General features: G+C 42.4%; 1 protein-coding gene across 6 annotated transcripts in view; it reads left to right on the forward strand.

Annotated features, from left to right (window-relative positions):
- LOC134531007 (sodium/potassium-transporting ATPase subunit alpha) overlaps positions 1–10,462 on the forward strand; it is a 349,143-nt gene extending 338,681 nt beyond the window's left edge. For all 6 annotated transcript variants that reach the window (XM_063366437.1, XM_063366436.1, XM_063366441.1 and 3 more), the window contains one exon: positions 8,130–10,462. In XM_063366437.1, the coding sequence (XP_063222507.1) occupies positions 8,130–8,250 (121 nt within the window). In that variant the 3' untranslated portion in view covers positions 8,251–10,462. The remainder of the gene's footprint in view (positions 1–8,129) is intronic.
- Positions 10,463–13,858: the final 3,396 nt, after the last annotated feature.

Raw genomic sequence — 13,858 nt, forward strand, 5'->3', positions numbered from 1 at the left:
ATGGTGTTTGAGGTTTACAGTACAATTTTTTCTGAAGATGGTAAACTACACTCAGTATTGAGTGGGGTGGGAGGAGGGAAAGAGCTGGGGAAACGAGTTGTGTGAGGGAAAGCCTAGAAGTAAGAGGGAGAACTGTAGAAAAGTTCGTAAGGGGAGAAGTAGAACTCAATGGTAGTGAAAACAATAGGGGAATGGATTGTCTTGGATTATAGCTAGGAGTCAGGAGGGGAAAGTAGAATGAATGCTTGCCACCAGGCTTGTACCCAATTGCAGCAGTCTTCAAATCTACAAGAAAGAGAAAAGCAACAGATCAAGAAGTCAACGATAAAGTGCTATTTTGTTTGAATTTACAAAAATAGATAATATGGTAAATTTGTGCCTAAATTAATATAACAACACAATAGATAAAATTGATAAAAGCCACTGAATGTTTTAAAATAACCAATTACAGTTAAAATGGTTGTAAACACAGCAATATGTATGTGGACACATATGTGTTTCAATACTTTAACAAAGAAACCACATCTCACACACATCACACATTGATATCTCAATTATTGCTTACGAGCGACCCACCCCGGCTTCCACAGATGCAATCATTAATGTGTCTCATTTAGATTTAATAAGTTGGTACATATAAGCATCTATTTACTACTTGATTACAAAACAAGATTTCTTTCTTTACTATTTTTTAATTTAGTATGAATGTATTTATTATACACATAAACCTTCCAGATGAATTTCTCTAAATGATTGTTAAAAGACCATCAAAATCCATTGTGTAGTTAAGAAGAAGTAAGCGAACAGACAGACAGATGCAAGTAGTGACTTTGTTTTATACTATTAATAGATTATATATGAGAATCATAATTCATTGCAGAATTCAATTTATTTGTCTACAAATTAATTGCCTTCTGAGATTTATATTTACCCATGTGACAACTAAGACAAACTTCACATTCAATGGAGGAATCTCTGGATGTGACCTATGTCTATCTCGGTCAAGAGTAAGACGTAACTCACATTCAACAGACGTTTCTCTATTTCTTCTCATAGAATTACTTTCTCTTCTATTAGACAACCTGATTTCCTTTTCTTCTTCAGTTTCATCATTAAGATGTAAACATTTTCTGCTTGCATCTCTGGTACTACGACCTATATTTGGACGAATTCTTCATGGCATATTTATATTGGAAAAAATAATTTTAAAATTAGAGGAAATGAGGTTTAATTTGAAAAAATCTAAAAATAAGAACTTAAATCCACAAATAATTAACATTACCTCTCATAAATCAATAATCTGATATTTGAAGAAATTCACTATGTAAATAATTAAACAAAAGAAAAGAAAAACATAAATTCAACTTAATTACGTACAATAAAAGAGCCAATACTCAGAATATGTTCAATAGGGACAATAAATATATGGCGACTTTTTTATACTACTTTTAACTAGGTACCTACTAAAAAAAGACAGATACTCGGATTATGTACATCAAGGACAATAAATATGCAGGGACCTTTTTTATACTTTTTCGAGAGTAAATAAATAAACCAAATAAATCGTGTTATTTTTACTAATCGTTCGTTGCTGTTGGGTGAGGCACTGCTTTATTGACAAAACACTGTCATAGTTCAGACATTTTGTACAAAATATCTACAATTTCTATATACAAACCTTCCTCGTTTAACGCTCTTTCCATTCGTGAAAACCGTATCGAAATCCATTGAGTGGTTTAGAAGAAGTAAGTGGAGAAACAGACAGTGAATTTGTTTTATACTCAAACCAAAATGTAGATTGCGTATAGTATTTATTTGCTGAATGGATAAGAATACGTTGAGGGCTGATCGCGCATTGCCGGTGATTTCGAGATGTTAACTATGGGCGCCACCACGTGGAAGGGCACGTGGACCCGGCGGAGTCTCTCGCTCAGGGCGTGACGTAGCCCAAGTGGGGACGAGTTACCAGCCCTTTCTATCCTAGCTACCCAGACCTGGCCCGCTCTAGGCGTCGGGCACGCCACACTCCTAGACTCACTCACCACGTGATTAAATAAATACTCACTTTATATTTATTTTCCAGATTTAATTTCACTAACACGTCTCTCTACACGCCCGTTACACGTTACACATTACACGGTTAAAAAGCCTGAGGCACGAATCGGTTTAGGTGAAGGCATGGTCCGCACACGTGGCCATGCTGCAAAGTTTACTTATTACACGGTGATGAAAGAAACTCGACTGAGACAATTAATTAATTAAACAGTCCGCTGACCGAGAGCTGCCCCGAGGATGACGAACGAAAGCGATTTAAAAAGAATTAACGATACAGAAATTACTTGGTCAGAGATGAACAAAGGTTGAGGTCCCCGGGGTGCTGGCGCGTCTGCTCTCGGTCAGTGATGAAGATGGACTGGGGTGAGCTCATCGCTCGCAGGTGGCAACATGGCGCCCTTCGCGCCAACACAATTACCGTTACTATATTCTACGACTCCGTGCCCCGGCGAAAGTTGAGTAAATAACCAGATAAACATTAAAAATATATAAAAATTACTGACAATGGAAAGTTTGTTACTATTTACTTATTTAATGATAATTCATATAAAAGCATTCCTATCCTCGTCCAAGTCCGTGCCTGTTCGGGTCCGCCCGGGCAACGTCTATATTTATTTAAGGTAACCTATTTAAATTAAAGAAAACACAAGTAAATTGCACAACACTGGGGCAAAGACGAATGAAAACAAAAAGGGTTTACAAATAATATTAAAACGTAGCAAATTAGGGGTGCGGCGCACTGCAGCTAAGCGCCCTCTTGCCGGGCTAGACACACACGCACACACGCACGCACGAGCGGGAGGTTTGAATATAGATGGTGGTTGGGCGGTGTCGTATCGGGCTCAAAGGGGCCGCAGGCCCGGACGACGTCAATTGCCCCCTCCGAAAGTAGGCCGATATGACAGCGCCGTTTGACAGATGGTTGGGGGGCGTTGCCTGTACTGTTTACGTCGCGCACTCCCACGTGGCAATGTTGATGTTTACATTTGTGCGGACAGGTGGCAATGTTGACATGGCGGACGGACAAGCAATGTTTACACGATGGAAGGGCGAGCAATGTTTACATGACGGCGGCGAGCAATGTTTACAAAATGACAGTTGAGCAATGTTTACACTATGGGGGACGATACACACGGACAGAATGGGCGCTGGCTAACTAACCTTGTAGGTGGTGACCCACCAGTTGTCCCGAGCCCCAAATCTGCGTCAGCTGCGGCTGCTGCGTGTGACAGCGCGGCGGTGGCCAGGGCGCCGGCCGGCAGGGGCGGCGGCGGCCAAGGTCAGGCGGCTCGTGGCAGGCGGGCAGCAAGCGCGGGCGGCGCTCGGCACGACCCGGCTCAGCCTCGCCGACGGGCGGGCGCTTCGCGGCCCGTCGTGACAGACGGGTGACAGGTGTCGAAGTCCGGGTGACGGTCACGTTCGGCGGTGGGACGGTCGGGCGTCCCGGCGTCCCGGCGTCGACCTGCATCGCGACAGGCGGATGTAGGGAGCTCAGGCGACTCTTCACGGTGCGGCGTCCCAATGTTGCCAACTTGCGACATTTGGGTGGCGTCTCGTGCGGCAGGGCACTTGACCGGTGTTCCGGTACTGCGGCGATCGGCGTCGGAATCGGGTGTCGTGGCGCCTCGGTCGATTCTGGCGTCGTGTCAGGTGGGCATGTAGGCGGCGTCAGCGTCGGCGTCGCGCGCGTCCGTCTCTTTCGGTCCGGTTCATCCGTCTGTGCCTCGTAACCAGGCGGGCACAGAGGAGCAAATCCAGGCGGCGGGGCGGCGCTCAGGCGTCTCGGCGTCATGGCCCTGGACATCGTGTCGCAAAGCGTCCTGTTTGCGACTGCGCACTCTGGTAGCGGTGACGACGGCCGGATGACGTCGAAGCCAGGTGGTGGCGACAAGGTGACACGAAGCGTCGGCGTCGAATCTGGTGGCGTCCGTGGCGAGTCGTGTGGCGGAGACGATGCGGGTTTCGCCGGAAATGACCTTGGTGGCGTCGGGACGGCGGTTCGGTGCGGTGGCGAGGTCATTCCGGCGTCGGGAGGTGTCTCCGACACGAGGCGGGTGCTGGACGGCGTGGCAGACTGCGGTGGGACGGTCGTTGTCGGGCGTCGCTCGGTTGGCTTCGGCGAGTCAAGCGTCATCATAGTCGGGATGAGTGGCGTCAGGTCGGCGAAACGAGGTCTTGCTGGCGATGATGCGTTTGGACCAGCGTCGGGAGACGTCAGGTCGACGAGAGGTGCCGAGGTTGGCGGCTCCAGGACAGGAGGTGGCGGAAGCGGAATTGTCGGCGTCGGGACGGCGAGCGTCGGCGTCGGGATAAGTGGCGTCGGGTCGACGAAACGCAGTGTGGCAGGCGGCGGCGGGATCGGACTTGTGTCGGGAGACGTCAAGTCGATGAGCGTCGGCACGGCGGGCGTCGGGACGGCGGGCGTCGGCGTCGGGACGACGGGCGTGGGCGTCAGGACGACGGGCGTCTTTGTCAGAGCGGTAGGCGTCGGTAACGTAACACGTGGCGGTGCGGGTGACGTCAGGACGTACCTTCGTGGTGCTGGGGTCGGCGTCGTGCGTGAGGAGTCGGCTTGGTGCGGCGGTGACGTTCCGGCAACGGGCGGCGTCCTTGGCACGGGCTGCGTCGGCGAGTCGAGCAGCGTCTTTTCCGGCGTGGTTGGCGTCGGCGTGAGCGGAGTCGTTTTCGGCGTGGTTGGCGTCGGCGTGAGCGGCGTCTTTTTCGGCGTGAGTGGTGTCGGCGTGATCGGAGTCGGTGTCGGCGTGAGCGGCGTCGGCGTTTCGGGAAGCGTCGAGGCGTGTCGTGGAGGATTTTCCAGCGTCTCTGCCTCGTACTGCGCCTGGGTGGCTAGGTAGGCAGTGCACCGTGCGCACGTGAAGGTAAAAAACTTGCGCAGTACGGTCCATTCACGTTCGCCGATACAGCCACGATGCCACAGGCCGGCACATTCCTGGCAGCGGTATCCCTCGCTACTACCTCCGGGACACGACCTAGCTCCACATTTCGTCACGCCGTGTATGCGGTACTCCGTACAGTAGCCACACTCGTATCCGGCGGCGGTCCTGCCATGCAAGTCCCAACTCGGGCGGGGAAAGTAACACCCGATACACTCGTCCGGATACGGATACATGTCTACGCACGTGGTACTCTGCACACGAACAGTCCTCACGACACATCAGCACTGTGTTACTTACTGCGCTCGGAGTCCGTTGTTTGTGCGCGGATTCCTGGAAGCGTGCGCTTGGCTGATCACGTGGCCGGCGCGCCAGAGTCCCGCTATGCGCTCCGCGCGAACAATAGTTCCGGCGCGAACTTTAGTTCCGCGCGCTCCGCGTAACAACCGCCTATCTCACACGCTCGTACAGGTCTGGTTTTCGCGGAAGATGTAACTCGCCCCACGCTCTTGGGCGCCATTTGAGGGCTGATCGCGCATTGCCGGTGATTTCGAGATGTTAACTATGGGCGCCACCACGTGGAAGGGCACGTGGACCCGGCGGAGTCTCTCGCTCAGGGCGTGACGTAGCCCAAGTGGGGACGAGTTACCAGCCCTTTCTATCCTAGCTACCCAGACCTGGCCCGCTCTAGGCGTCGGGCACGCCACACTCCTAGACTCACTCACCACGTGATTAAATAAATACTCACTTTATATTTATTTTCCAGATTTAATTTCACTAACACGTCTCTCTACACGCCCGTTACACGTTACACATTACACGGTTAAAAAGCCTGAGGCACGAATCGGTTTAGGTGAAGGCATGGTCCGCACACGTGGCCATGCTGCAAAGTTTACTTATTACACGGTGATGAAAGAAACTCGACTGAGACAATTAATTAATTAAACAGTCCGCTGACCGAGAGCTGCCCCGAGGATGACGAACGAAAGCGATTTAAAAAGAATTAACGATACAGAAATTACTTGGTCAGAGATGAACAAAGGTTGAGGTCCCCGGGGTGCTGGCGCGTCTGCTCTCGGTCAGTGATGAAGATGGACTGGGGTGAGCTCATCGCTCGCAGGTGGCAACATGGCGCCCTTCGCGCCAACACAATTACCGTTACTATATTCTACGACTCCGTGCCCCGGCGAAAGTTGAGTAAATTACAGATAAACATTAAAAATATATAAAAATTACTGACAATGGAAAGTTTGTTACTATTTACTTATTTAATGATAATTCATATAAAAGCATTCCTATCCTCGTCCAAGTCCGTGCCTGTTCGGGTCCGCCCGGGCAACGTCTATAGTTATTTAAGGTAACCTATTTAAATTAAAGAAAACACAAGTAAATTGCACAACACTGGGGCAAAGACGAATGAAAACAAAAAGGGTTTACAAATAATATTAAAACGTAGCAAATTAGGGGTGCGGCGCACTGCAGCTAAGCGCCCTCTTGCCGGGCTAGACACACACGCGCACACGCACGCACGAGCGGGAGGTTTGAATATAGATGGTGGTTGGGCGGTGTCGTATCGGGCTCAAAGGGGCCGCAGGCCCGGACGACGTCAACGTCATGAAACATTATAAGTAGGGATGTGCGAGTACCCAATATTTTCGGGTACGGTTCGAATCCACAATTACCCGAACCCAGAATCGTTGTACTTACATGAATTCGAACAGTATTACGCATATTCACGAAAGTTATAAATTAATTTAATACGGCTCAAAAATACTAGCAGTGAAAAATAAAATTAGGCTACTATTATGTATTTATTATATGATGTATCAAAGAAAGATAAGTAAATTAAATAATTAACACAGTGACAAAAGAATTTTGTGATTTCGAGAGTTTAAACTATAATTACGAATTTCGTCGTATACCAAACTATAAACTAAAAACAATTACATACCTACAAGAAAAAAAGTCTTGGCTATTTATTGGAGAAAAAATGGTTTCGTTTGCTGAAACGTTTATAAAACTGTGATTTCCCTGTGGCATGCAGTTTATTACGATTGAGTTGGAGAATCTAATATGTTTTGGTTTTCATATTTTAAAGTGTTTATTATTAATTAGTTTACATAATTATAAACATTTCAATCTCAATGTAATAAATAATTGCCAGTAGTTACAGTTAGAAAAAAGAGAACACACATTATTTTTAGAATAATCAGTTATTTTTAATTATTCTGTGATTAATATTCGGAATCAGATTCATATCTCAAATATGGCCAGGGATTCGAATCGGATTCGAACCGAACTGAAAAACAAGGATTCGCACATCCCTAATTATAAGTCAAGGACTCATGCTTCAAGGACATATGACCACCATGTAATAAAGGACAAATATTTACAAACTGGTAGTTGTTAGTAAACACTCCTAAATAAAATAATATTGCTGTGCAGATTTGTGGTGTTTTAATATTTCACTCACTATTTTAGCTATTTTGGCAGATGAGGTTATCTTAAACTGGTCACCAAAGGTACTATACTTGAAGAGGGTGTTAAGTTCACTGGTGAAAGCTGAAAAGTGAACTGAGAGTGACTTAACAGTTTAGAACTGAAGGGTTCATAGAAGTCAGCCATAGATGAAATAAGGTGATGTTTGTGTCGACATTCAGCGAAAGGATACTGAATGTAATTGAAATACCTACCCCCTGAAATGTTCAATTAAAACTAAAAGCAAAAAAAAAATATTTGTGTGTCGGAGGTTGGACGGATGAAGGGAATGTACTTGCAGCATGGCAGTTGGCAAGACTTGTTGCTAAAAAAAGTAATAGCGTGAAACAAGCGAGGAAATGAGTTATTCACATTTTTTTATTCAAAATTTATAAAATAGCACCCTTGAGACTTTTTAAATTTTGTAAATAATTATCTGCTGCAGCTATTACACATTGAACATTTGACAGTATATAAATTTTGTAGTTACTGTTTCATTTTACCTCTAGGTTGGGTCATTTTGGGGAATGTGGTCTTTTGTGTTGGTCTGTTTACACATTTTACAAAATGCCCTCGCAAGAGTCAATTTTTATGCTTTATTCATGTGTTTTTTATAATGTCAAAGTAAAAATCCACATCCAGGTTGGAGCTGTTGTGCGAGTGATTTACATGGCATTGAACTGAAGAAAATTGTTTCTGCAGGTTTGTGTGGTGGTTGCCTGGCCTGCCGTTCATGCTCGCCATCTTCATCTACGACGAGGTGCGTCGGTTCTACCTGCGCCGGAACCCGGGAGGCTGGTTGGAGCAGGAAACGTACTACTAGGCGCCATGCGTCGGAGCAGCAAGGGGCGCCCCCGAGCAGAAACGTTAGTGGTGTGTTTTCGTAGCTGCAGCATTGTTTTAGGGAAAGAAAAAAAAAAAGAAACTCTCGTCTCTGTTGTTTTTATTTTCCGAGTGTGCAAGCAAGGGCACCTACACGAGTCGTGCAAACAATGCTCGCTTAACGAAATGTGGAGGTTTGAGGTGGAGGGGAAAAAAATTAATTGAAGCTGTACCCGAACAATTGCTTTGCTGGAGCCACGTTGTAGTCGGCAGCCGTCACGGCATGAAGGAACAGACGTGCAAGCCTGTGTGTAGACTTGGGTAGAACAGCTACTTCGCTATGAATTTGTCAAGTATTTTTTAATTAATCATTAAAACTGCAAGATGTTAAAAAAATTCCATACCTTTAGCTATGTTTGTTTTTGTCTAGAGAAGTACAATTTTATTTTGAAGGGTGCAGATGTAGTGCAAGGGAAATTGGTGACTTTATGTGTTCGTTGACTTGGTGTGTGGCCAGATGCATTAAAGTGTTGCAAATTTCAAAGAAAATAATAATTTAATTCCAGAGTAGTTTAAGCATGTTAAGAAACATACTCAAAATTGTTTGTGAATATCAAATGAGAGATTATTTCTGTTGGATCTGATAAGAGAAATGTTTGTTATAATAATGTATCTTGTACTTCTGTGAAATGGTAATTACTCTAAAACGTTATACATTGTACAATTAAGATGTTCCAGATGTGTGGTAAGTGTCAGAATCCTGCATTGTACATAATGTTATTTTTAAAAAAAGATATGCCTCACTGCTGTTTTAAAAGTGTGGTAGGTGTCTAAGAGACGGCAATGGCAAAGGTCTGGAGAAGATGCTAATGGGTGTTTTATCAATTGCTCAAGTGGTTAGGGTACGACATTCCAAAAGATTTTGAACAGTTGCCTTAAACAAGGAAAGGTTTAGCACACAATTTCACATACAAAAAAAACACTAAGCTCGGGACACATTTAACTCCTTAAGTCATTATGTTGAAGCCATGCATAACATGATAAAGTATTATTATGATTATGTTAGCATTAGGGTTGAAGTTGTTAAGTTTTATCCTTTGCTTAGTGTGAGAAAATGATTCCAATTTGTTGCATTTAAAATGTTGAAACTTGTAAAAAAAATGTTACAACAAAAAAAAATATGTCAACTTTGTTGAATGTGTGTGTCCCTGCCAGTGCAGACAACAGACTGCCTTTCTGATAGTGCGTGTTTCTCCCCACTTTTATTGAAACTCGCTGCCTACAAAGAAGCAAAATGTAGAGTAATAGTGTTGTGTAGCATTGTAGTGTCTCCAGTGGCGTGCTCACTAAGTACTGCTACATCACGTTTGCTGGATATTTAGTGTGTAGCCATGCATTTAGACTTAGTCTTCAAGAAAAACATTGTTTTCATTCAAGCCTGTTTTACACGAGACAATATATACTACAATAAATCATGCAAACAATATAAAAATTGTGTAGTAAAAGTTTTTTGGTTCTTTGCCATTGCGTATAGTACAATTAATGTATGGAAAGTATGGAAGGGATGTCCTTGGAACATGGAGTTGGACATTGTAGGACATCCTGGCAGTCTTTCTTGTCTACTGTGAGAAGAGGGCGTAGAGAATGCAAACAAGTGGATTTCATTATTCTTTGCTAAGAGTTTGTGAAATTCTGCACACTGCCCAATATTATTATTTTTCATATCGTAAACATAATTGTTGTGAGAATGCATTGTAAAGGTAAGTATTTGTTTCAAATATATATATATTTTCTTGTGTAACACGGACTTCTTGAGTGAAGGGCATCAAACTTAAAAGACACACACACACTTCTTTTTTTTCAATCAGCTTTTATAATTTAATTTTGTGGGCGAGGAAGAATGCGGTAGTATTATATCTATTAAATATACAAAAGGTCAAAAATGAAAACAGATCACATCCATTCCCTACCTAAAAAAGGTTGGAAATTTATTTTAACAAAATATCAAATTGATAATGTAAATATTTTAAGTATTGTGTAATCCGATGACTTTATTTTTCCTACTTAAGTTATAATGTGTGGAGAAACTTACCATCTCCTTTCTTGTACTGCTTAGAAAGAGATCATACATTTCAAATTAAGCTGTAAAAAATATTGTGAAATCAGTTTGGTGTAAATAAAACTATATAAATAAACAGTTCATAAAACATAAACTGAATTTATTTTATCATCTCAATATTTCTACAACATTGACCAACTAACCAAAAAATAACAGAATTCTTGATAATCATTCATCTTACTAATACTCTGCTCAAACAGCTTTAATTTGCTCATCCTTTGTAATAACCTTTTATACTACAGAAAATAACTTTAGTTTAATTTTATTATACAGAATGTCCATAAAAGACTGTCCTAGTTTGTGGTATATGATAACAGTTTAATTTAAACTATTTACAACAAATCATACATCAAATTGAAGTTAAACTAACCTAGTTTTTCTTACAAATGTTCAGTTTGTGCATCTTTAATTATGCGGCACACATCCAACCTAAAGTCCAATTCTTCCCAAACTTTGGTTAACACGTCCGGAGTAATGGAAGCAATAGCCTCTTCAATTCTGTGTCTCAACTCTGGAAAATCATTAGGTAGCGGCGGAATGTATACACAATCTTTTATAAAGCACCAAAGGAAAAATATTGCATGGCGTTATGTCAGGTGAGCGTGGAGGCCAGCGAAAAAGACCTCTGGCTTGTCAATTAAGACCAATCCAACGGTCAGGGACTTGACAAACTTTAAACGAGATGCACGTTGAACTGAAAGTTCAGCTCCACTCTTAGTAAATTTCAGAACACAAAAACCCTTTACGCTCAGGAGTCGCCATTTTGCATAGGTGGCGCTGCAAGCGAGAAAACAATAAAGCAATACTCGCGCATGTGCTTATTTAAAACTGTTTGAGTTACTCTTTAATTGTGACCTTGAACAAACACTCTACAATCTTACAGTTGATACTATTTAAAATTTATAACTGGGACATTCTTTCATGGTCATACTATAATTATAGTGGAAGGTATTTAATCTGGCCTCTATGCCTTGGCAGATTCTGTAGTCGGGGTACCAATTAGCTGCTCTCTTTCAGATGTTTGTGGGGGGGGGCACCAGATAGCCTGTATTTTCAGTTTCCTTTGAGTTAATTGTTACTGTCCATTTTCATTCCAGCAGTGTTTCCTGTTTCAGTGATTTAATTAAATTTCTGTAATTATTTTTTTGAAGAAGAGGTCAAAATCATAGACGCAACATAATATTGAAGAGACTTGTTAACAGTTACACTCATCTTTTTTATGTGCAAACATCTGAGCTTTTAGAACACTGCATTTGGTAGAAGTAATTTTGTGAAAATGGAATGGAAATGCAAGACTACAATGTTGAGTCTGCGCAGAAGTCTCGGAAACCTCATGCAGCATGTAAGCTTGTACATCGTCGCTTTGGTAAATATTAGGGTACATTCCAAATGTATTGGTGTGCCAAACCAAACTTTATGATAGTGAAACTACCCTGGAATATATTTGGTAAACTAAAATCATAGTAAAAAGTAATCCCAAGTTTTAAATCACGAAATAACCGGCTTTACAATGGTTATAATCTTATAATACATATTCTCTTCATTGTTTCCCAACTGTATTCAGGGTGGCCACAATATTTGTGATAAAAATTCCAGGTTTTTCCAGGTATTTTCAAGATTTTCCAGGTTTTGCAATATATATACAAAATGACATGTTTTTATTTATGTAATACATGATACAAAGCACACATTTTAAAACACGGAACTGTATAGTACTAAATATAAAACAAAAATGCACAAAATGTGATACATACCCAACTAAAAAAACAGGTGGCAGTTTACTAAATATATATTTGCCACATAACTTTAACCTTTTTTGTGTTTAAAATTTCTTCGTCTATGAGAGCGGTCTGTTTTAAGGCATCACTTATTATTTTGACTTTTTTTGCCTTAAGTTCCCTGAGGTGTGTGTTTTTTTTTTTTTTTTTTTTGAACCAAATATATTTGGTATATTTTGTGCATATTAAACAGGGCACAACACTGGCCGGCTGGTGGTTGTTTTCATTCAAAACGTGACTAAAGAACTTGCATGGATCAGGCTGAAAACATCAAGCTATACGTGTAAGTTATAAGGAATCTTATTAGTGTCATGAATTGAGATATGTTTTTCGAGTAGATATACACATCGACCTACGGGATGTTCGCCCGCGTCTTGTTTTAACTGTCACAGCGATGTTTATTTTGACAGCTCAAGCAATTATCTTTTCCCGTGAGTTGATAGAAAAAGGTCGCTTCACACAGCATAAAAAAAGGCTACACCACTTATTCCCCACGCAGGAAACACACTGGCTGCTGTCTGTCATCCCCCGCATTTCCCCCTTCCATTCTTCTAACATTCCACGTCCCGCCTCTCGCGCGAGCAATAACGAAGCGATGTAGCAGTTGCACCACGCATTGGGTCGTGTTTATGCTTTGCTGGTGACCGCAGGAGGTCCAACATGCTTTTATTCGGTATATATGATCTTTCATTGCGTTTTTTTTTTTTTTTTTTTTAATATTTTTTTCTGTTTTTCACATTTTGGTCAAAATTTCCAATTTTTTTACGGTTCCCGAGAATGTACTCGTAAAATCACTGCTTCGTTAAATCCGGTGTTCGTGAAATCGGGGTTCTGGTGTACATAATAATTATATGTTTAGTATTATTATTTTACAAATTTTAAGTGAACATAGCATTACCGACGTTAAAGGTAAGTTAATGCGGAAGGTTTATCGGCCGGCCTCAACACGCTGCGAATATTCATAAAAAAACGTGCAGTGTCGTTAGTTACTGGACATATTTGACAGTTTATTGATAAGCGATGGATTACAAGACGTCGTAGTTTATAACACCGCTAAACCGTTGGAAGCTACTAGTATAAATTAAAGTACTAATAAAACTTTGTTACAGGAAGCGTGGGCTTCATCCTGAGCAGGTTGAGTGGAAACAAAATTCTGTAACTTGCAGGTTTCTTGATTGGTTATTTATAACTCTATTGTAATTCTTAGATTTGGCATGGCTTGTAAATGCTCCCCTACCCATCGTATCGATCTTGAAACTTTTATTGCATATCTTGCATCTCGCACAAGTTCTGTCTTTCGCATCTTCAGTAGCCCATGGAACCTCAAGACTTATAACGACAGGAATACCTAGTAGACATTGCCGCAATAGCTTCCTAACAAACTGCACAGCGTAAGACTAAAACCGCTCGAAGACTTGTACTGAACAGAACAAATTAGAACAACACCCCGTGTTGCACGCCGTAGTGCGGTTCATATTCCCCCTCCCCCTCCGCCTCTTAGTGACGTATTGCGTCTATGAGTAAAGAAGAAACATGACACGCCTGGGAACACTACAGTCGCTGCCAACATGACACTACAGATTTGCCGCGTGATTATCAGACGCCGCGATGTACGTCTTATATAAGTTGTGCGCATTTACACCGCAGCATTTGCCCAGGAAAGAAATAAAATTCCAGACAGTTTCCCGGTTTTACCCGGGCCCTTTCAAATT

This window comes from Bacillus rossius, chromosome 3 (genome assembly GCF_032445375.1).
Source record: "Bacillus rossius redtenbacheri isolate Brsri chromosome 3, Brsri_v3, whole genome shotgun sequence".
In the NCBI taxonomy this organism is placed as follows: Eukaryota; Metazoa; Arthropoda; class Insecta; order Phasmatodea; family Bacillidae; genus Bacillus; species Bacillus rossius.